The sequence below is a fragment of the Echinops telfairi genome, unplaced genomic scaffold, assembly GCF_000313985.2.
Source record: "Echinops telfairi isolate 266 unplaced genomic scaffold, ASM31398v2 ScPeMD7_7469;HRSCAF=8507_1, whole genome shotgun sequence".
Taxonomy (NCBI): domain Eukaryota; kingdom Metazoa; phylum Chordata; class Mammalia; order Afrosoricida; family Tenrecidae; genus Echinops; species Echinops telfairi.
This window is the reverse complement of record NW_022111373.1, coordinates 70216685-70239909: the sequence shown is the minus strand read 5'-3', so window position 1 is coordinate 70239909 and position 23225 is coordinate 70216685. Positions and strand designations below refer to the sequence as shown.

The window sequence follows — 23225 nt, the reverse complement described above, 5'->3', positions numbered from 1 at the left end:
CATGATCTCCAAATCATTAATCTCCAACACCTCTAACCATGATCTCCAAACCATTGATCTCTCAACACCTCTAACCATGATCTCCAAACCATTGACCTTCCAGTTTATTGGCTTAGGTGAGAAGCAGTAGTTTCTATCCAGTGAAATAGTCATTTAAGTCATTGACTGTTTCACTGAGAAAAGATGTACTCGAGGTTCATTGAGAGTTCATTATATTTGTTTTGTTTTTGCAAAAATTGTACTTTTATATAGTTACATGATGTAGTAGTAATTTGCTACTACTGTGGTGCCCAGTTTACTCAATGCCTGTCTCATTACTTTAATGCCAATAACTGCTGCTAGTTTGGTGCCTTTTCATTTACAAAGTGTGTGTATGCTTTCTTTTACATTTTTTATTGTTTTATTGGGAGCTCTTGCAGATATCATAACATTCCATAGTTCAGTCACATCAAGCAGTGCTGTACACTTCTTACCACAATCAGCTTTAAAACATTCTCTTTTTAAAAAAAATCTTTTTATTGGGGGGAGCACTCTTACAGCTCTTATAACAATCCATACATCCATTATGTCAAACACATTTGTACATGTTGCTATCATCCTTTTCGAAACTTTTTCTTTCTACTTGAGCCCTTGGTATCAGCTCCTCAGATTTTTCCTCCTCCCTGCCCTCCCTCACGAACCCTTGATAATTTATAAATTATTATTATTTTCTTGTATTACACTGACTGTTGTCTCCCCCCATTTCTGTTGTTCACCCCCCTTGATGGGGGTGGTTGTACATTGATTATTGTGATCGGTTCCCCTTTTCTCTTTTCACACCCCCACCCCCCCACCCTCATGGTATCCCTACTCCCATTATTGTTCCTGCGGGATTTATCTGTCCTGGATTCTCTGGCTGGCTTGTCCCTTCCTCGTGACCCTTGCAAAAATGGGGATGTCCAATTGTCTACAGATGAGCTTTGGGTCTCCACTCCACCTCCTCCCCCCTCCTCATTTGCATCAATATGATTGTTTGTTTTGGGTCTTCTAATGCCTGATATCTGATCCCATATACAACTCATGATCACATAGGCTGGTGTGTTTCTTCCACGTGGGCTTTGTTGTTTCCCAGCTAGATGGCTGCTTGTTTATCTTTAAGCCTTTAAGGTCCCAGACACTTTTGATAGCTGGGCAACATCACCACATTTGCTTATGTACCCATTTTGTGATCCTGTCATGAAGGTGAGCATCACAGAATACCAGTTTATTAGCATAAAGTGTTCTTGTATTGACAACTTCAGTAGAGACCCAATGTCTGTCTGCTACTGTATTATTTAACATATAATATATGTACATAGAAATGTGCCCCTATTGTTAATATATAAATATATTTACATATGTATGTGCCTGTATTTATGCCTCTATAAATACACTTTGCCTCCTACTTCTTTCCTCTCTTTCCCTCCTTTCCGACTATCATGTTTTGACCTTCTATTCCCTTCAACACCTCCTGATCACATAAGCTGGTGTGCTGTGGGATTTGCTGCTTCCCTGCTAGATGGCCGCTTGTTTAACTTCAAACCTTTAGGACCCCAGACACTATATCATTTTAAAAAATTTAAATCATTTTATTGGGGGCTCTTACAGATATTATAATGATCCACAAAGCAATTATATCAAGCAAACATGTACATATGTTGCCATAATCGTTTTCAAAACATTATCTTTCTACTTGAGCCCTTATTATCAGCTCCTCTTTTTTCCCTCCCTCCCCGACCCTTCCACCCTCTTGAACCCTTGATAAATTATATATTATTTTTTCATATCTCTTCACCCACGTTTCTGTTGTTCATCTTCCTCTGGTGGTGTTGGGTTTACATATCCATCATTGCTGTAGATCCCCCCTTCCTCTCCCTCCCCTGCCCCCACTCTTGATGTCGTTATTCCCATTAATGTTCCTGAGGGGTTTATCTGTGCTGGCTTCCCTGTGTCTAAAACTCTTATCTGTATACCAATGTACATTTTCCTGTCTAGCAGGATTTGTGAGATAGAGCTAGGGTCATGATAGTGGGGGATAGGAAACATTAAAGAACCAGAGGAATGTTGTGTGTTTTATTGGTGCTAAACCGTGGCTGAATCGTCCCTTCCATGTGACCCTTCTGTGAGGGGATGTCCAGTTGTCTGCAGATGGGCTTTGGGTCTCTACTCTGACCCCTCTCCTTCACATCGATATAATTGTTTGCTTTTGATCTTATGATATCTGATCCTGCGGACACTTCACAGGCTGGTGTGCTTCTTCCATGTGGGCTTTGCTGATTTTTTGATAGATGGCTGCTTGTTAATATCAAGCCTTTAAGACCCCAGGCACTATATCTTTTGATAGCCAGGCTATCATCAGCTTTCTTCACCACATTTGCTTATGCACCTCTTCTGTCTTCAGCGATTGGGTCGGGAAGGTGAGTATCACACAGTGCCAGGTTATTAGAACAAAATGTTCTTGTATTTAGGGAGGACTTAAGTAGAGGCCCAAATAACCCACCAAGGGGAGGGTATTGTTTATATCTCCACAGGAGAGAGAGGGATCATACTTCAAGCCAGTATGCCAAGACATGAGTACAACATACCGGCATGAAGTAGGGAACCAACAGAGAAGTCTGCGGGGCTGGTCCCAATCCCAACTATGTGGATCTCCTTCCCTGGCCTCCCAGAAAAATGCACTTCAGAGGACAGCACTGAAGCTCCAACTCCAGGAGAGGAGCACATCTGATCAGAGCACACAGGAGCAAATGCAGAGCTAAGGAGAGATAGTGGATCACATCCTGGCCCACTGAGCCCCGAGGATGATATTCCTACTCAGAGCAACCAATGCATGGAGAGGACCATAAGGCTGACCCCACCATGAGACACAGACACGATGTCCTTCAATGACCCCATAGGGCTGTGGGGGATAACACTGGAGACACAGTGTGGGAATTGTGCCCGATCTGACTCCAACACACTGGAGTGAAACACTAATGATGTTTAACAGAGCAGCAAGGGGAGCAAATCAATGAAGTCCCAGAGGAATACCAAAAGTAAACTTTGTGGCTAGGGTGTGGCACACATCAGACTTGACTGGAAAACATTCCTAAAGGTCAACAAACAGACCTGGAACTATTTATAGACTTTTTTTTTTTTTTTTGTCATTGGTTTTGTTGTTGTTTTGCTTTGTCTTGTTTTCGTGCTTATTATTGTCTCTGCATGTCTATCTAGATACGATAGGCAGGATAAATAATCCGGATGAGAAAGCGACAGGACCCATGGTTCTGGGGGGGCACGGGACAGGGGGAGGCAGGAGAAAGGATAGGGGTTAACAAACCCAGGGACACGGGAACAACAAGTGGTCTAAGATTGATGGAGAGGAGAGCGTAGGATGCCTGGTAGGGCTTAATCAAGAGCAATGTAGCCGAGAGGAATTCCTGAAACCTGCATAAAGTCCGAACATGATAGTGGAACAAGAAGAAAGTAAAAGGAAATAGAGGAAAGAACTAAGAGGCAAAGGACATTTATAGAGGTCTAAATATAGGCATGTACATATGTAAATATATTTATACATAACAATAGGGAAATAGGTTTATTTACATATATTTATATGTTAAGTATTAAGGTAGCAGATGGATGTCGGACCTCTACTCAAGTACTCCCTCAACGCAAGAACACTTTGTTCTAATAACCTGGCATTCCGTGATGCTCACCTTCCCAACACGATTGCTGAAGAAAAAAATGAGTGTATAACAAATGTGAAGAAAGCTGATGATGCCTAGCTATCAAAAGATACAGTGTCTGGGGTCTTAAAGGCTTGAAGATAAACAAGTGGCCATCTAGCTGAGAAGCAACAAAATGCACATGGAGGAAGCACACCAGCCTGTGTGATCATGAGGTATCGATGGGATCACGTATCAAGGACCCACAACAAAAAATCATACCGATGTGAATGAGGGGGAGCATGGAGTGGAGACCCAAAGCCCATCTGTAGACAATTGGACATCCTCTTACAGAAGGGTCACAAGGAAGAAATGAGCTAGTCAGGTTGCGGTATAGCACCATTGAAACATACAACTTTCCTCTACCCTGCTTCCCCGAAAATATGACAGTGTTTTATATTAATTTTGCTCCCAAAGATGCGGTAGGTCTTATTTTCAGGGGATGTCTTATTTTTAATGAAGAATACTGTACACAGTTATTGTTTATTGTTTTATTAAAAGAGACCTCACACTTCTGTCTGCTCCAGCTGCTCTGCGGCCAATAGTGAGCTGTGTGGCGGCATCCACCGCTACAGTCCAGAGTCCAGAGTTGCGGTAGCTTCAGGGGTCCATTTTTGGGGGGGGATGCCTTATATTTCAGTGAGAGGCAAAACTAAGTAGGTCTTATTTTTGGGGAAACAGGGTAGTTCTTTAATGCTTCCTCTCCCCCACTATCATGATTCCAATTCTACCTTATAAATCCAGCTAGACCAGAGCATGTACACTGGTACAGATACGAGCTTGCAACACAGGGAATCCAGGAGTTTACTCCTTCAGGACCAATAATGAGAGTAGTGATAACAGGAGGGTAAAGGGAAGGTGGGGGGAAGAAAGGGGGAACTGATCACAATGATCTACATATAACCCCCTTCCAGGGGGGATGAACAACAGAAAAGTAGGTGAAGGGAGACAGTGGTTGGTATAAGACATGAAAAAAATAATAATTTATAAATTATCAAGGTTTCATGAGGGTGGTGGAGGGGGCAAATGAGGAATTGATATCTAGGGCTTAAGTGGAAAGGTAATGTTTTAAAAAGGATGATGGCAGCATATGTGCAAATGTGCTTGACAAAATGTATGTGTGCATGGATTGTGATAACTGGACATACCTTGCAGAGGGGTAGTGGGGAGATGAGTCACTTAGGGTACAGTATAGCAGTAATGAAACCCACAACCTTCCTCTAGTTCTTAAACGCTTCCTCCCCCCAACTACCAGGACCCCAATTTTGCCTTGCAGACCTGGTTAGTCCAGATGATGCACAGCGGTACAGATGGGAATTGGAAACATAGGGAATCTAGGACAGATGAACCTCTCAGGACCAGGGGTGACAGTGGCGATACCAGGAGGGAAATGGGGTATAGAAAGGGGGAATGGATCACAGGGAGCTACATATAACCTCCTCTCTGGGGGACGGGCAGCAGAGGGGTGGGTGAAGGGAGATGCCGGACAGTGTAATATAAGATACAATAATAATTTATAAATTATCAAGGGTGCATGGGGGAGAGGGGAGGAGGAAGGGAGGGGGAGGGGAAAAAAAGGAAAATGAGCTGATTCCGGGAACCCAAGAGGAAAGCGAATTTTGGGAATAATGAGGGCAACAAATGTATAAATGTGCTTTACACAATTGATCTATGTATTGTGATAAATTGTATGAGCCCCAATAAATTGATTAAAAAAATATTGATGAAAAAAAAAAGGAAAAAAAAAGAGTTGTATGAGTCCCCAATAAAATGATTAGAAAAATAATAATTAAAAAATATATATAATCAATAAAAATCAGGATGTGGGAGGAAAGGAGGAAATCTTTGCATCAGGGAGTTGATCAATATGATCTAAAATTACAACTCTGAATTAAAAAATAAAACACTCTGGCTTAAATAAAAAGTAGATGCCCAAAGTCCGCCTACAACCTTAATACTTTAACATGTAAATGTATGTGTGTAGACCAATAGTCATCATTATGTATTAATATATTTACATAATGTACCTGCTTATATTTATACACCTATATATAGCTTTTGCCTCCTAGTTCTATCCTCTGTTTTTAAAAAAATTTCCTTCTGCCCCACTCTCATGCTAACCCTTCATTTGGCTCTCAATAATTCCTCTGGGATACATTGCACTTGATTAACCCCACCAGGCATTCTATTCCCTCCTCGCTGGTCGATTTTAGATCCCTTGTTGTTCCCTTATCCCTGAGTTTGTTGACCTCTTACTCCCTTTCCCTGTCTTGTTCTCTCCTCTGGTCCCCCCAGAAGCATCAGTCCCATTGCTTTCTTCTTGGGATTGTTTATCCTGCCATATAGATAGACATTAAATTTTTTTGAATTAAAAAAATTAAAAAGGAGGGGAAAAAACCCCACCACCCTCTAAATAGTTCCAGGTCTATCAGCTAACTTTTATGAATTTCTTCCAACCAGGTCTGATGAGGTACCAAGTAGTGACACCCCTCCCCCTCCCCCAAGTCAGAAGTTTGTTTTGGGACTTCCTCGGGGACTTTGCTCTACTTGCTGTTCTATTCTCCTTTTGTGGTTCACCCTGCTCTGGGGGGGACAGACCGGACACAATTCCCACACTGTCTCCAATGTTGTCTCCATAGCGCTGTCGGCCGTTGAGGGGACGTTGTGTCTCGTGTTGGGGCTGGCCCTATGGGGCTCTCTGTGCACTGGCTACTCTGAGCAGGGATGTCATCCTCAAGGCTTGGTGGACCAGGATCAGCTCCACTCTTTCCCTCGTCTCTCTTTCCCTCTTTGTTTACTCCCATGTGGTCAGGACAGACCAACCACTCTCCCTGCCTATATCTTCAGTGATGTCCTCTGTAGTACATTCTTCTAGGGTGGGGGTCAACATAGCTTGGATTGGTGCTGGCCCCACAGCTATATCTTTTGATAGCTGGACACCATCAGCTTTCTTCACCACATTTGCTTATACACCAATTTTGTCTTCAGCAATTTTTTTGGGAGTGTGAGTATGCTACAGTACCACATTATTAGAACAAACCGTTCTTCTATTGGAGTAAGATTTAAATAGAGGCCAAAAGCCCATCTGTGCCCTTGGTGTATGCAATATATGCAATATAGATACATTTATTAAAAGATACCTATATTTAAATATTTACATATATACATATCTATATAAATACCTATAAATATATATTTCCTTTCTTTCCTCATTTTTCTTTTCTTCTGCCCCACTATCATGTTTACCCATCACTCACTGCTCAGTAAGTTGATCCTTAGAGCAGTGCAGTGAAGAAAACAGACTAATTTATTTCCACCCACAGAGGAGGGACTAGATGCCCCTAAGGGTTTGAGATGTCTCAGTCCCTCAGCTCGGTGTCTTAGAGCCAGACCTGGTAACAAGGCTGTCTACAAAATCTCTTGTTTGTTGTCGTTCGGTGTCGTCAAGTGTGTTACGACTCATTATAGCCCGATGTACAACAGAACCAACACATCCTCACGTTGTTGTTAAGTTTGAGCCCATTGTGGCAGCCCTGTGTCAGTCCATCTATATCATGGAGGGCCTTCCTCTTTTTGTCTGCCTTCTACTTTACCAAGCATCTTCCCGGGACTGGTCTCTCCTGATGTGTGCAAAGCATGTGAAATGAAGTCTCACCAACCTTGCCTGGTTTCGGTACTGGTATAATTTAGATAAGGGTAAAATCTGACTCCTCTCAGACACCTTGGGAGCGGAGTATATACTAGTGAGTGCCTCTCCTTTACCATTACCAGTGTATCTGCCCTGTGACAGTTATAACCGGGACTCTTTTTTTTTTTCCCAGGGAGTGCAGCCTGCGACGGGCGAGGTTGTGTTTGATAGTTTCCAGGACTCGGCTTCCCGCTCTGAGCTGGAAACTCGGATCTCGTGCCTGCAGCCGGTGGAGCTGCTGCTGCCCTCAGACTTGTCAGTCCACACGGAGGCGCTCGTCCTTAGGGCAACTGCCGTCAGGTGAGCTGGTGCAGGCTGACCCTGGAACAGGAAGCTGATTGATACAGAAAGTTCTAACCCTTTCGCCAGTAAGGGTGAAATTTCAACAATAGTGAACGCAAATTGAAAAAAAATGAAATTAGCTGTGATATCACTTTACTATAGGACTCAATAGACATCTCCTTCAAGGGGCTCAGGATATTATGTAATGATTTTAATTGGCCATTCATATTTGGTTTGTAGAGACAATTTAGAGTTCATTTCATTTTGTTTTAGAAATGCTTTCTCTGTGCTGCAAGTGTCAATTCTTGTTCAGTAGATTTATTTACTAAAGGACCTTGGTAGTTACACATTCAAATGCTAACTGTGCTTCAAACCCGGCAGACGTGTCAGAAAGGTGTGGCCACCTGCTTTGAAAGATCACAGCTATGGAAACCTTATGGGGCAGTGCTCCTGTTCTTTATGGGTGCTATGAGTCTGAATACACTCTGTGCCTACAGGTTGGCTTTTTGTACTAGAGCGAAGGCCACATTTTTATTTATAAGGTAGTGTGCCAGGCATGTAGGAAGCCCTGGTGGTGTAGTGGTTCCACATTGGGCTGCTTGCTACAAGGTCAGCAGTTCGAAACCACTAGCCATTTCTCAGGAGAAAGACGAGGTTTTCTACGCCCATAAAGAGTTAGTCTCAGAAACTCACAGAGGCAGTTCTGCCCTGTCCTATAGGGTCCCTATGAGTCAGAATTGACTTGATAGCAGTGAGATTTTGAGTTCTTGAGTTTGTGCTAGCATGTGGCATGCTGCATGTCTGTCAGGGCATAGAACCCCAGTAGGTGAGGCAGATGTTGCACCTACGTGGATTTCTAAGATATGATGTGTTGAGAACCTATAAATCGGAAGTTGTCTCTTTGGGGAGACACTCTCCTGTCATAAGGAAGGCTATGGTGAGAGAAGAGACGGGAAAGGCAAGCCAGGACTGGAGTGAAGAAGACTGTATATGCAGATAGTCCCCAACTTAGGATGGAGCTCTGCTCAGACAACTCTGTTGTAAGTAAGTTCTGATATAAATCCTATACCTCTTTTAAAATTTTCATTATTAGTGTCTCTTACAAGTATCTTTATATACCCAATCCTTATTTGTTTTAAAAACATTACACATAAACTTATGGATATATTTCAACACTTACACCAAAAAAAACCCCAAAACAACCCTCCCTGCCATTGACTTATGGCCTCCCTTGTAGGCTAGGACAGAACTCTCTGTGTTCTGAGACTGTGACTCTTTGTGTGAGTAGCAGACCCCGTCCTTTTCCTGCGCAGCCACTGGTGCTCTTGAACTGCTGACCTTATGGATCACAGCCCAATACCACCAGGGCTTCCACACACATGCAGGTGTCTAAAAATATACACATATCATAAACATTTACTTCGACCCTGAAAAGGGGTTGGATGACGTTTGTCAGTTGTGGTAGTAACTCCATGGAAAGTTCTGGATCATCTGAATTTATCCCTGGGAGCAGGGATGGTGTGTTTGGTCAGAAAATGGGTCAGAGTTATATTTGATTCTTTTTTCCCCCTTCATTGTGTGTGTGTGTGTGTGTGTGTGTGTGTGTGTGTTAAAAGCTCACTGCTTCCTGAACCTGCTGGTTGACTTTAGCAAAGTAGTTAACATCTAGATCTCTATTTTCAAGCAACTGAACCCCCTGACCTGTTTAGAAAATGAAACCTTTACTACAATATTTTCAGCAAAATCATTAAATTGATCATCTGCAAATGGTGCATCAGCTAATTCCTTCCACACATGTGCAACACATGACAACAAGTTACTAAGGATAAGATGCACACATGAAAAAAAAGACCTAAGTGTAGTTTGTCCAATACGTCCTACGTGGCGGGCTACCTGTTTTGAGAGACTTGGACATCAGAAGGATGTCACGTAGCAGAATGAAAAATTTGTTGGAAAGTCAAGCTAATTGATTATGTTCCTATGTCCTAAGGGTTAAACGTGTTCCTTTTTCATTTGCATCCAACTTTTTTCAAAGTAGCTATCATCTTTTATTTTTCTGATCATGACACTAATACACATTAATTTAGGAGAAACTAGAAGTTACAGAAAATAGATACAAATATTAAGTCAACTCTTAAAACCTATAGCTAATAACTGTTAAAAAACAGACTCTGGCAATTTAACAGATCCACTCTGTATTTCTTTAGAGAGCTTTACAAGCGGGCCTCAGTCGGCTGCGGCTGCTGTGAAGTGGTTTCTGTGGAAATGCCATTTACAATCTTGTGATCAAAGGGAGCTTGTCCAGTGAGTTGGTTCTTTGAAGATTGTACAGTACTGTGGAAAAGCAAGTCATGTGGACTGCACAAAACCTTAGCGAGGCCGGCCTTGGGAAACAGCACCTCTTTTTTTTTTTTTTTCAATAGTTTTATTAGGGGCTCATACAACTCTTATCACAATCCATACATACATCAATTATGTAAAGCACATTTGTACATTCATTGCCCTCATCATTCTCAAAACATTTGCTCTACACTTAAGCCCCTGGCATCAGCTTCTCATTTTTCCCCTCCCTCCCCACTTCCCCGTCCCTCATGAGCCCGTGATAGTTTATAAATTATTATTTTGTCATATCTTCTCCTGTCCGACGTCTCCCTTCACCCACTTTTCTGTTGTCCATCCCACAGGGAGGAGGTCACATATATATCCTTGTAATCAGTTCCCTCTTTCCAACCCACTCTCCCTTCACCCACCCTGTATCGCCCCTCACACCACTGGTCCTGAAGGGATCATTCGCCTGGATTCCCCATGTTTCCTGTTCCCATTTGTACCAGTGTATATCCTCTGGTCTAGCCAGACTTGCAAGGTAGAAATCGGATCATGATAATGGGGGGTGGGGGGAAAGGAAGCATTTAGGAACTAGAGGAAAGCTGTATTTTTCATCGTTGCTACATCGCACCCTGTCTGGCTCGTTTCCTCTCCGAGACCCTCTGCAAGGGGATCTCCAGTGGCCTACTAATGGGCTTTGGGTCTCCACTCTGCACTCCCCCCATCATTCACTATGGTAAGATTTTTTGTTCTGATGATGCCTTACACCTGATCCCTTCGACACCTCGTGGTTGCATAGGCTGGTGTGCTTCTTCCATGTGGGTTTTGTTGCTTCTGAGCTAGATGGCCGCTTGATTACCTTCAAGCCTTTAAGACCCCAGACGCTATACCTTTTGATAGCCGGGCACCATCAGCTTTCTTCGCCACATTTGCTTATGCGCCCATTTGTCTTCAGTGATCGTATGATGGAGGTGAGCACACAATGATATGATTTTTTGTGCTTTGACGCCAGATAACTGATCCCTTTGGCACCTCGTGTTCACACAGGCTGATGTGTTCTTCCATGTGGGCTTTGGTGCTTCTGAGCTAGATGGCTGCTTGTTTACCTTCAAGCCTTTAAGACCCCATACGCTATATCCTTTGATAGCCAGGCACCATCAGCTTTCTTCACCACTTTTGCTTATTCACCCGCTTTGTCTTCAGTGGTTGTGTCAGGAAGGTGAGCATCATAGAATGCCAGTTTAATAGAACAAAGTATTCTTGCGTTGAGGGAGTACTTGAGTGGGTGCCCAATGTGGGGAAAAAGGAACTCGTAGACTAAACATCTGCCGTCTGTTACTTCAGAGTGCGCAAGGTCCTGGGATAAAGGACATTCTTGGGAGACTAATGTGGTTGGCGTGCAGAGGTAGGATGGATGGTGTCACCCCAAAATTTTGGAACGTTGTCTAGGATTCTGGGGAGTTGTGTAATTTTAACTCTATGGTCACATTTTGGTTTCTCATTGTCTATGCCTCATTTTCTGTGCTACCTTTTTCATTTATAATCTTGGACTCAAGCTGCAAAATCAGTTTGAAGCCTGATTTTTTAAACTTAATATTCCCTCCCTACATAATCCTTAACTTTTAAATATGGAAAATTTCAAACATGCAGCATTATACAGAATGGTATAGTGAACCCCTATGGCCCTACCCACCCACTTTAGTATTTACCAATGCAGAACCAAGCTCGTTTTATCCATAACTCCACTCACTGTCTTCTGGTATTATTTTGAAGCTAGATAATGCTGTGCCATCTGCAAACATTTCAGTGGGTACTCCTGAAGCACAACTACTGCATGACTTGCAAACCGCACACATGTATCCTCGTTTATTTACCCATTCCCCTTTGGTTATGTTGTGCTAATTTTTTTTTTCTTCAGTGTTGTAAATATTGCTGGAGTCTGAGTCCATGCATAGGAATCTTTGACTGCATTTTGGACTCGTTTATTAAGAGAAACTCCTGAAAGGAGAATTACTTGGGTGCAGGGTACAAATATTAATACAGTGCTCGATTGCCACTGTAATAGTATAGTAATAGGAGGGCTTTTTGAACACTTGCTCATTAGATAGATGAAAAATTCTTCCTCAATTTTTTGTTTTTAGTCTCTTTCTGATAGTATATTCAAAACTCACCTAACAATTAAAAGTTAAACAGTACACTGATAAGGGATGCTCTTCTCAGCATATATTCTTTGTTAAGTTTTTTAATCTTCAAAAGTTTCATTTAGAGGTAGCCTAAAAATTATATTTCTAATATTTCCTATATCTTTATTGGTTTTTTCTTTCACCACTGAGCATATATTTGATTAGTTTAGATAATTAAATGTAGATTAAATATAAATGAGCTAGTTGACTAAATAGACTCAACCAATGAGCTCCTCCATGCTTCTAGAAGCATTCTTTTATTTTCATCCTAAAAAGGGTGTTTCTACTGAAAACATTTCAGTGTTCATGGATATTTTATGTTAGTTTCTTTTTGTTTTGTTAGTTTTTATTTATTTTTTGTCTTGTTTTTATTTAACTTTTAGCAGTTAACTCTTTAGTTCATTTGGCTTTATTTAAGTTTATTGTGTAAGGCATGGCTGTAACTTAATTTTTTGCCTAAATACTAGTGGTTCTATTGTGACACATGAAACTTGTTTTCTATTAACTTGAGAAATAATTCTGGACAATACGGGAGGGAGGAAGGGAAAAAGGATAAAATAAAAAAGACAAGGGACATAGGTATGATTTTTCTTTTCCATATTTACAGGACAGCACCAGTGCTATTTTTAGTAGACTGTTTGTTTTGTTTTATTTTGTTTTCGGTGATATCTTCCTATTTGTTGTAAGCATGGTGATATTTCTTGAGTCTTAAATTTAAAATCCCATATATTCTTCTGCACTAAATTCAGAGGGAGGTAAACGTGGTTTATAGTTCTTGTCAATTACTGTTAGATATTTGGAGTTGAAGAAATCATCTGTGAACGCTACATGGAGAGGGTGAAAGACTGGCTTGGGGTTAGAAAGGAGCTTTTAAAAAACTGTGGAAAAGTGGGATGAAAAGATAAAGAAAAATAGTAGGATCTTGTAACCTTTGTATTATTTGCATTGGCCACTAGAGGTCTCCAAAGGATTTTATATTCTCTAAATTTTAATTTCAAAACAAGAGTACCTACCACCTTTATGTTTATTTTTATATCTCAAGTTACAGGCCTATGTACTTGATAGCACATGATAACGTATAATGAGTAGTTGTCAAACAAATGGCAATAAACTAAAACTATTTCAAAATTTTTTTTTAATTTAAAAAGGATCCAGTGTGTCCCTAGCCCCGTGCAACCCCTTAGCTGGACACCCCAGTGTTCAAGGCCCCAAGGCTGCGCTGCGTGCTCAGTCACTCTTGGTGGACCTTGCTCTCGGGGATTCTGTGTTAGCCACTTTTCAGGGTTCTTGATTCGGGAGCGAGAGGAACAGTAGAAAGAAGTCCTCGAAGCACCTGAGTTTGACACCACCGCCCGCAGGAATCTCCAGCACATGGCCACGCTGTGTACATCTTCTTAGATTTGAACCTACCAAAAACCAAGCTCAAAGCCACCGAGTCGATGCTGGCTCATAGACACCAAGGGGACAGAGGAGAACTGCCCCCGTGGGTTTCTGAGACTGTAACTCTTTACAGCAGGAGACAACCTCATCCTTCTCTGGAGGAGCAGCTGGTGGTTTTGAATTGCTGACCTTGTGGTCAGCAGCCCAACACATAACCATTATACCACCAGGGATCTGCAGAGTTGATCCTGGTTTTCTCAAAATTCAAAATGCCCCAGCCTGCTTCAGGATGGGCGTTCCCATGATACCAAGAGCTCAAAGCTCAGAGACTGCATCAGCACATAGTCTTTGCTGCTTTCTTGCCGCAAAAATGAAGTCTACTTGAAAAGAAAAGAATTACTAATGTTCCCTAGGCTAACTTACTTTTATAACGTGTTGATAACATTTCACTTTGGGTCGTAGGGACTCGGTCTTACTATTTTAATTGTTACTCTTGCATTTGTTGTAAGAGCGCAGGTAAGCAACTGGGAAACAATGATTTTAGACACTTGTACTAACTGCAATTAAGATAGCTCTGAAAAGTTAACCTTTGATTTCGAGACGCTATCTGCTTCTAATACACTGATGAAAGGAAGCTGATGAAAGCAACACACACATGCTGCCTAATATTTACTAGGTCTCAGAGAAGCTGATTTTTAGACAACTCAGATGAACATGCTAGAGGATACTCAGTTTTGCCCTGATAAATGGGAACTTACCCATCATGGAAGACTTATGCAGGAGGTGGGCTTTATGAAAATGGAGGGTGGGGCACAGGAGGTAGGCGAGTACATATTTGACCTCCTCTGAGTTTCCTATTGCCACGAGGCAGGACTCAGACAAGCCTTCACTCCCTGTCCTTCTTTACCTACTCTGACACAACCACTCTTGCCACGCCTCTCTCCTTCTTTGCTGAGTTGGATAATTCTTTTCATTCCAGTGACCACATGGAACCCACAGACAAAACTCACAATTATGAGAGTTTATAAGGGAAGTGAATAGTTTACCACAATCCAGGATCAGAAAACCTTAAGGATACAGTCATTGATCCACAGCCAGCAGCCATGTCTGTCTCTGGTCATCAGTCTCTTTAATCACATGGTCCCTTGGCCCCTGCTTCCATGGACCAGGAAGGCTTTGCCTCACAGTTCATGATCTCAGCACTGGTCCTCTGTTCTGCCTCATGGTTCCTTGCCTTGGCCTTGGCCTCAGTGTGGCTTCTTTTCCTGTCCTGTAGTCTCAGTGTCACAGTCATGGTGCCTCTCATCTCGGCCTCTGCCACTTCAGGTAGAGATTTCCTGTGTGCTCTTCTTCTGATGGTCCTGGGACTTCTCTCAGTGATTGAGAGGGCTCTTAGACACCAAGGGGTTGGCTTTGATGGTGGTGTGGTTTTTATCTTTCAGCAGACCTGCTGCCAGGGAGTCAAAGGGGGTGAGTGTGATTTGGTTCATATCCTCTACTAAGGGAAAGACTTAATCCCATTTCAGGATTGTCCACCAGTATAGCTGAGAACACCCTCTGAAATGAGATTCTAGCCACAAGTGTAGAGTTAGAATTATAATACATTAGAGAAAAAATGGCTACAAGGGCAATATTAATGGACTTCATGTTAGTTTGGATGAGGTCATTTGTAGGATGTTGAGGCTTTGCATGGATAGTGGGAAAGAGTGAATGCTATGACGTGTGTGTATAAGCAATATGATTTCCGAGACCCACAGGCTCGTACAAGTGTGATTTTAGATGGGACAGTTGAATTTAAGTAAATGAACAGTTCCCCTAAAGGCTGGGGAAACATGGAGAAAATAATAATACTAAAAAATGTAGAAAATGTCAATTGTTGGGTGTAAAATAAGAGCAGAAAGGAAGGAAGGAAGGAGATAGGGAACAGGACAAGGTAGGGAGCTCTGGTGGTCTCAGCAGTCCAGACTCAGCTTACAGTTGGCCAGTTTGAATCTCCCTGGCAGCTCTGGAGGAGAAAGACCAGGCGACCTGCTCTCAAGAAAACCCCAAGAACCAGCCATTCTCTGGCACGTGGGGTTTCTGCGAGTCAGAGTAGACTTTATGGCACCCAGCATTCACAGGAACGTGCGGTTACAACCTACCTGTTGCACTTGGTATGATCAATGTACCTGTCGCACATGGAATGATTTATTGAAACTACATGGTTTTCAGAAAGATACGTGGTTAAAAACTGACCCTGATTAGTTGAGACAACTTACATCAGTAGAAGAATTTCTTATGCTACAATAGTGACTTTCATGATCTGACCTTTGAAATAAATGCTTACCACATCAGTGTCTGATCAACGGTAGAGATAGCGGCTCAAGACGTTGCTGAATAAAACCATTGCTGTCAAGTTGAATCTGACTCATGGCAAAGTCATGTATGTCAGTGTGAAATTGTGCTGCTTGGGTTTTCAGTGGTGGCTTTTTGGGGAAGAGAATAACCAGCACTTTCTTTTGAGTCACCTCTGGGTGGACTGGAGCCACTAGCCTTTGGTGAGCACCAGTGCATCACCCAGGGACTCAACGTTGCTGTTGCGTTGATTCTGCTTCATGGCCGCCCTGAAGGACGGAGTAGAACTGTCCCCTGTGGTTTCCAAGGCTGTCGTCTTCATGAGATCGATTTGCCATATAGTCCTCCTCGGAGTGACTGGTAGGTTTGAACTACCGGCCTTTTAGTTAACAGCCAACCACTTAATTGTGGTGCCACTGTGACTCCTCTGTAGGTGTTTAGTTGTCAATAATTATGGTTTTAATTGATATTCCCTAATGACTGATGAGAAAGACTGTCACGGAGAGAGATCGACACAGTGGCTACAACAGTGAGCTCACACATAACAACGTTGAATCGTGAGGATGGTGCCGGTCTAGGTACCATTTCCTTCTGTTATACATCGGGACACTATGGGTTGGACCCAACTGGAGGGCACTTGCCAACAACAACAAATGGCTGGCGATGTTGCATGTTGTTTCATGTGCTAATCTCACCTGTATAACCTCTACAGTAAGATGTCTCATTTTTCCTCTTGAATTTTAAGAGGCTCCCAATTAAAAAAAAATTCCAGATAATAGTCCTTTGTCAAATACGTGATTTGGGCCAACTTCCCCTCACTCTTTACATTATTATTTTTTTTAATCATCTTCAGACAGTCTCTTCACAGCAAGAGTGGTAATTCTATGGAAATGAAATTAAGTTTTGTACATGCTTGTATCTGATTAAGAAAAAAGAAAATTCAGTTTTCAAAGTTATTATAAATTTAATGTGTCACCTGAAATTTCAGCATGTTAGAATATCTTTTAAACAACATAACCCCATTCCTCAAGGAATCGACAATCCCGAGTGCAAAAAAGAATTTCCAGTTCTTTCTCAGCATCCTGTCACGATACCTGGCCCATGTCACCTTCTTGCAAAGTCTCTTTCTTATTAGGAAAAGAACCAACTACAAACATTAAGGGCCAAATGCACTTGAAGGAAATTCAAGTCTCAGGTGAATTCAAAGAACCCAGGGGAAGATGGTGATGAGGGAGGCGCCCTCGGATGAAGAAGGAGCCCCTGAGCAGGGAAAGGGTAGAATTGGTTCTGCGGGGCATCAGCTGCCTGATACTCTTAACCTGAACCAATGTTAAGTGTTTCACAAATAACCATTTTCTACTTCTGTCGTGAAATATTTACTTACGGTGTATTGAAAACATGTAATTAGGGAATCAGCCCTGTGATTTCATACATTTTTATGGTGTAGAAAGAGTCTTAAATTGGCATTGAGTTAACAAATCTGAGCAGATTGAACAAAAACTTCAGTTGCGTCGGTGATGTGCTCAGAGGTGTGGTGAGACCCATGCGGGAGTAGGGAGTGGCAGGAGTTAGGGAAGCACATGGGGGTGCGGGGCAGTGCTGGCCATGTTTGTCTCTGTGTGTCATTCCAGGTAGACTAGAGAAACAAATTCATAAGCATGCATTTGTGTATAAGAAAGATTTTTTTTTTAAACAAATGTTTTTATATACAGGAGCAGATGAATATTGAGAAAATGTCCCAGCCCGGTCCAGATCAAGTCCATAAGTCCAATATTAGCCCATATGTCCGATACCAATTTATAAAGTCCACTTCAGACTCACGAAACACATGCAATGACACTGAGTGCAGGATGATCATAGGCCAGTGGGCAGAAAGTCTTTGGATCCAGTGGCGTAAGCATCTCAGTGCTGGCAGGGGCTTCTACGTGGCTTCTCCACCTTCCAGGGCTGCATCAGGGTAGGTCCATGTGGCTTCTCTTCAGGGACGTCGCACAGGGAGTTAGCAGAGAGAGAAAGTGCCTTCTGTCTCCAAGGAGGAAATTCAAGGAGTTCCCAAAATTCTCAAGAGAAGGCCATGCGCACACAGAGGCCTTATTGGCTATGATCCGATTGACAGGCTAGGCTCCACCCCCTTACTCAATCCTCTCAAGTCCCAAATTGACACCAGATTATGTAACTACCACATTTTGTCTCATTTACTCAGAAACTCATGGCCATTGAGTCACTGCCAATTCATAGCAACCCTGTGGACAGGGTGGAACTGCCCCTGAGAGTTTCTGAGACTGTAACCGTTGGCGGGAGTAGAAAATTCCTTCTTGCTCCTGCGGAGTGGCTGGTGATTTTGAACCGTAGACCTTGAGGATTACAGCCCAGCTCATAACCACTGTGCCATCAGGGCTCACTTTTAATTTAGGCTCTGAAATTTATTTGAGGCAAATCCAATATAGAAAGAATTGCCTTGAGTTAAGAAGAAGAAAAAGAGACTATCCAAAGCCAAACTTTTAGATGAATTTAAAGTCCTGAAAAGGGAATTAGCTTCCTGAAAGAAGAATGAAGATCACAGAACATTTCATTGTGCTTATGCGGAACCTGCACATGGGTCAAGAGGCAGTGGTGAGAACACAGGAGAATACTATGTGGTTTAAGATCAGGAAAGATGTACGACATGGTTGTATCCTCTCACCATATTTATTCAATCTGAATGCTGAGCAACCATCAGAGAAACTGCCATATAAATGAGGAAGAATGCAGCATCAGGATCGGAAGAAGGCTTCTTAACAACCTGCGACATGCAGATGACGCGACCTTGCTTGTTGAAAGTGAGGACTTGAAGCATTTGCTGATGGAGATCTAGGATTGCAGCCTCCAGTGTGGGTACAACTCAATGTAAAGCAAACCAAAATCCTCACAGTGGGCCATTGTGATAAATGGAGAATGATAGATGATACCGATAAATGGAGAAAATGTTGGAGTTAACAAGATTTCATCTTGCTTAGACCCACAGTCAACAGTCGAGAGAACAAATGACACATTAGGTAAATCTGCTGCACCAAACCTCTTTAAAGGGTTGAAAAGCAAGGAAGTGGCTTTGAAGACTAAGATTCGCCTGATCCAAGCCATGGTATTTTTAAGGGCCTTAGATGCATGTGAAAGTTAGATTTTGGATAAAGAAGACTGAAGAAGAATCGATGCATTTGAGCTATGCTCTAAGTGAAGAATGTTGAAAGTCCTGTAGATGATAAATGGAAAAACAAATTTGTCTTGCATCCAGAACACTGCATTTATGCAAGCATGGTGAGACTTAGTCTCACATTCTTTGGCCATGTTCTCTGGAGAGACCAGTCCCTGGAGGACATCATACGTGGTCAAGTAGAGGGGCAGGGAAAAAGAGGGAGGCCCTGATGAGATGGACTGGCACCGTGGCTGCAACAGTAAGTTCAGACAATTGCGAGGATGGCCCTGCACCGGGCAGTGTTTCCTTCTGCTGTGCGTCGGGTCCCTATGCGTCAGAACTGACTCGAGAGCATCTAACAGCAACCAAGGTGCACTGCTCGCCATTTTCCATCCTAGCTTACTTTCCTATTACATTTATTCTGCCTTTAGACTCATTCATTTAACTAGCTTGTTAATTTTAAATTCTAGTTGACTACCCTCTTAATAACCCATTTCTACAAAATCTCTATATTTGATAGATGCTTCCAGTAGATCCTCAGCTTGTGAGTATATTCTCTAAATTGTGCATTATTAATCCATTCTTAAAAACATGTTCGGTGTTTGCTGTGTGCAAAGTCTTTACTGAGTGGTTAGGACACAAAAATAAAGAAGGTCCATTCCTTTCAGGTTCTTATAGTTTGGCAAAGAAACAGCTAATGGAACAAACAATAGAATCGACATGGGAACATTATTCAGGGAAGGGACCATTTTAAAGATGGGTCTGGCGTGCCTGGTCGTCATCTCTGACACATAAAATGTTCTCTTGTCATGCTTGTAGGAAATAATTTCCTTTTTCTTGTCCTTCTCTTTCTCCTCCCACCTTCCTCATTCTTCCTTCATTACTCATTTCTAGAATACATAGCAAATGCAAACTTGATTTCTTTATCATCCTACTTATTGTTTGTAATGAGACAGGAATTTCATCTAAGTATTGTGAAATTACAGAGTTAGAAAATTGTGGTCGTAACATTGGTAATGGATTAAATAGCAGCCATCTCATAAACAGTAGTAGAATGTCTGTGTAAGACATCACTTGAAGAGAGAATGTGCTGAGTATTAAAAATCCGACTTATATTTATTCATTTAATAAAATGATGATGAGTAAGTAATTGCCTCGGGGGCTTACAGTTCAAACCCACCAGCTGTTCCGTGGGAGAAAAGACCTGGTTCCAGTTAAGAATAAAAATTAAAAAACGCCACTGCCATTGAATTGATTCTGGCTCATAATGACCTATAGGAGAGACTACAGCTGCTCCGTAGGATTCCTATGGCTGCACATCTTCGTGGAAGCAGGTTGCTTCCATGAAGAGGAAGATGCTTGAATGGTTGTGCCATTCAATTGCTAACCTTTTGATTAGCGACGGTACTCTTTCACCAGTGTGCCACTGGGACTCTTCCACCATAGGGATCCCAGTCAGGGAAGCCCTCCAGGGCCGTTCTACTCCCTCATGCAGCGTGGTTAGGGGTAGAATTGACCTGATGGCTCACAGTGTTTCCTCCCTTGGTGGAAATTCAGTTGTATTTTCAGTAATTTTCTTGGTATTGCTAGATGTTTGTATGCATAGCTATCACTTTCAATAGTCATACTTAACCTACAGATCTGAAAATCCGGATTAAAAAGAGGATAAATTAATAGGTAGTAGTCATTTGATAAGGCACTCTGGTGGTGCAGTGGCTATGTATTCAGCTGCTAATTGTAAGATCCACAGTTTGAAACCACTCAATGGGAGAAAGATGGGGCTTTCTGCTTCTGTAAACAGTTACAGTCTCAAAAACACAGAGGCAGTCTACCCTGCCCTACAGGGTCGCTATGAGGGGGCATCGACTTGATGGCAGTGAGTTTTTAGTCACTTGATACCTTTGAATTCTGGTGCTAGTAAAGCATATTGAGATGCTCATGGGCTGCCCGAAGGACAAACCCATCTGTTTACCTCCTGTGGACATGTCAGGAGAGACCAGTCCCTGGAGAAGGACATCAATCAGGGTTGGTAAAATGGCGACGTAGAGGAAGGAGGAAGGCCCTCAAGGATATGGACAGACATAGTGACTGCAACAATGGGCTCAAATCTAACAATTGTGAGGATGGCACAGGATGTGGAAAGTTTCACTATTTTGTTCTTGGGGTCACTCTGGGTTGGAACCGAATTGATGGCAGCTATCAACAGTTCTATAGAGTGTTTGCTATAGGCTTCAGATGATAGCAAGTTTCCTTTGTAGCTCAGCAGGAATATGTGCACTTGGAAATATTAAATGGGATGTGCATACGATAGGTTTGTTGCTAGAATTGAATAGGAAGAAACAGCATTTGAGGCGTCTACAGGGTGACCTTACTAATTATTTCAGCGAACGCCTAAGGTGGCTACTTGCATAGCAAGCTTGGAAGCAATTACATGAGATGAGCGTTTGCTTTACTAATCCTACCCGATTTTTATAAATACACCTGTTCATTTGGGGTTGAGAATTTAATTACATAAAAGTTTTCTCATTACTTAAAGCACGTTTTCTCCTTTGGCTTTCTCCTAGAGGCTTGTGGTGTCAGTTTTAATACCCTAAACATGTTTTTCTCCCAGTCAAACTCACTGCCGCCATGAGTCAGTCCCAACTCATAGTGGCCTTGTCGGATGAGTAAAGCTGTTGTTAGGGCTGCTGGCACTGTAGTCTTCCCAGGAACAGCCAGCCCCTCTTTCCCATGGTGGGTGGGTTTGAACCACCGACCTTGGGCTTAGCAACCCAGTGCTTAACCTACTGCACTTTATAAAATATATATATATCTCAGTTCCCCTTCCCCCGCTCACCCTCCCTCCACCCTCCACCTCTTTTCCTCACAATAAGAAACCCACTGCCCCTGAGTCATTTCTGACTCCTAGCAAGCCTGTAGTAAGTGGCAAAGCCACCTTAGGCCACAAGTTTTATTTGATGCTAAAATTTCCGGCTTACACTATTATTAGGGTGCTACTGTGTAGCAACATGAAACACAAAAATCCCCCCTTGCCCATTTAATTCCTGTAGCCATTTGTCCTCTGGATTTTATTTCTTCTTTCTTTGGACCTTTCTTTTTCCTACTTGTTCAAAGATGCCTTCAGTGGGAGAAAGATGAGCCTCTCTCTTCTGGTGAAGATCTAGTCTCCATCAGTTGGAATCAAGTCACTGACAGGGATCTATTTATTTATGTACCTTAAGCTTAAAAATACATACATACATACATACATACATACATGAAAGTGAAGCTAGGAAGTTCAGAGCTTTTCTCCAAACCTTTGTGAGTTTAGATTTGCCCGTTAGTTCTTTCAATGACTCTTGCCCTGTCAAGCAGGGAGATATCATCCTAATTTCCATTTGTTTGTTTTTTTCTGATTACTCTGTGGATTATTCTCTTATCTCTTATGTTCAGCCAGGAATTTCCTCCCCCTCTTATCTGTGTGTGTGTGAGACTTTTTAGCCACTCGCTGAAATCTTGAGTCTTTAAAGCATTGAAATCCTGCTACATTTTTCCTCCTCTACCTTTTTTCCTCTCCTCTTCTCCCTCAGCACCCCTTACCCCTCTTTCTTTAAGAATACCCTTCTGGCATTCTTTGATTTAATGTAGAGTTGATTTTCATTAGGCATGGACTCTGCCTATGAATTCACCTACTTGCTAAGATATTTTTGTAAACTCAGAATCAGTACATTCCAGACTTACATTCCTGCTCATTTGAATTGCCTGATATGCACATTCTCAAGCGAGGTTAAACAGTTGATAATTCTTGTTACATCATTATACTGTAAGCAAGTGCCTTCTCACTTCTACCTAGTTCCACATTCTTTGTATTTTTGTGCCCTGTTACAGGAGACTTTCTCTATAAAACAGTCCTCAAGCATCCTAAAGTGCCGTGGTGTTTCTAAGTGCAAGAAGTCTAGTACTGTACATGCTTGTGGAGAAAATGCCTTTGTTGGATTAGCTTCATGAAGGCATCAGTTAGTGTTATTTGTGAGCTCAGTGATAAATGAGTCAGTGATATATAAGAAATTAGGTTTCTTCATATCAGCCTGTGTGATCATGAGGTGCCGAAGGGATCAGTTATCTAGTGTCAAAGAACAAAAATCATTTATCATTGTGTG

At 42.1% G+C, this 23225-nt stretch overlaps 1 protein-coding gene across 1 annotated transcript in view; it reads left to right on the top strand.

Annotated features, from left to right (window-relative positions):
* Nucleotides 1–23225, top strand: part of MSH3 (mutS homolog 3) — a 198399-nt gene that overhangs the window by 26592 nt on the left and 148582 nt on the right. The window contains 1 exon segment of the mRNA XM_045285208.1: nt 7544–7710. Within this exon segment, the coding sequence (XP_045141143.1) occupies nt 7544–7710 (167 nt within the window).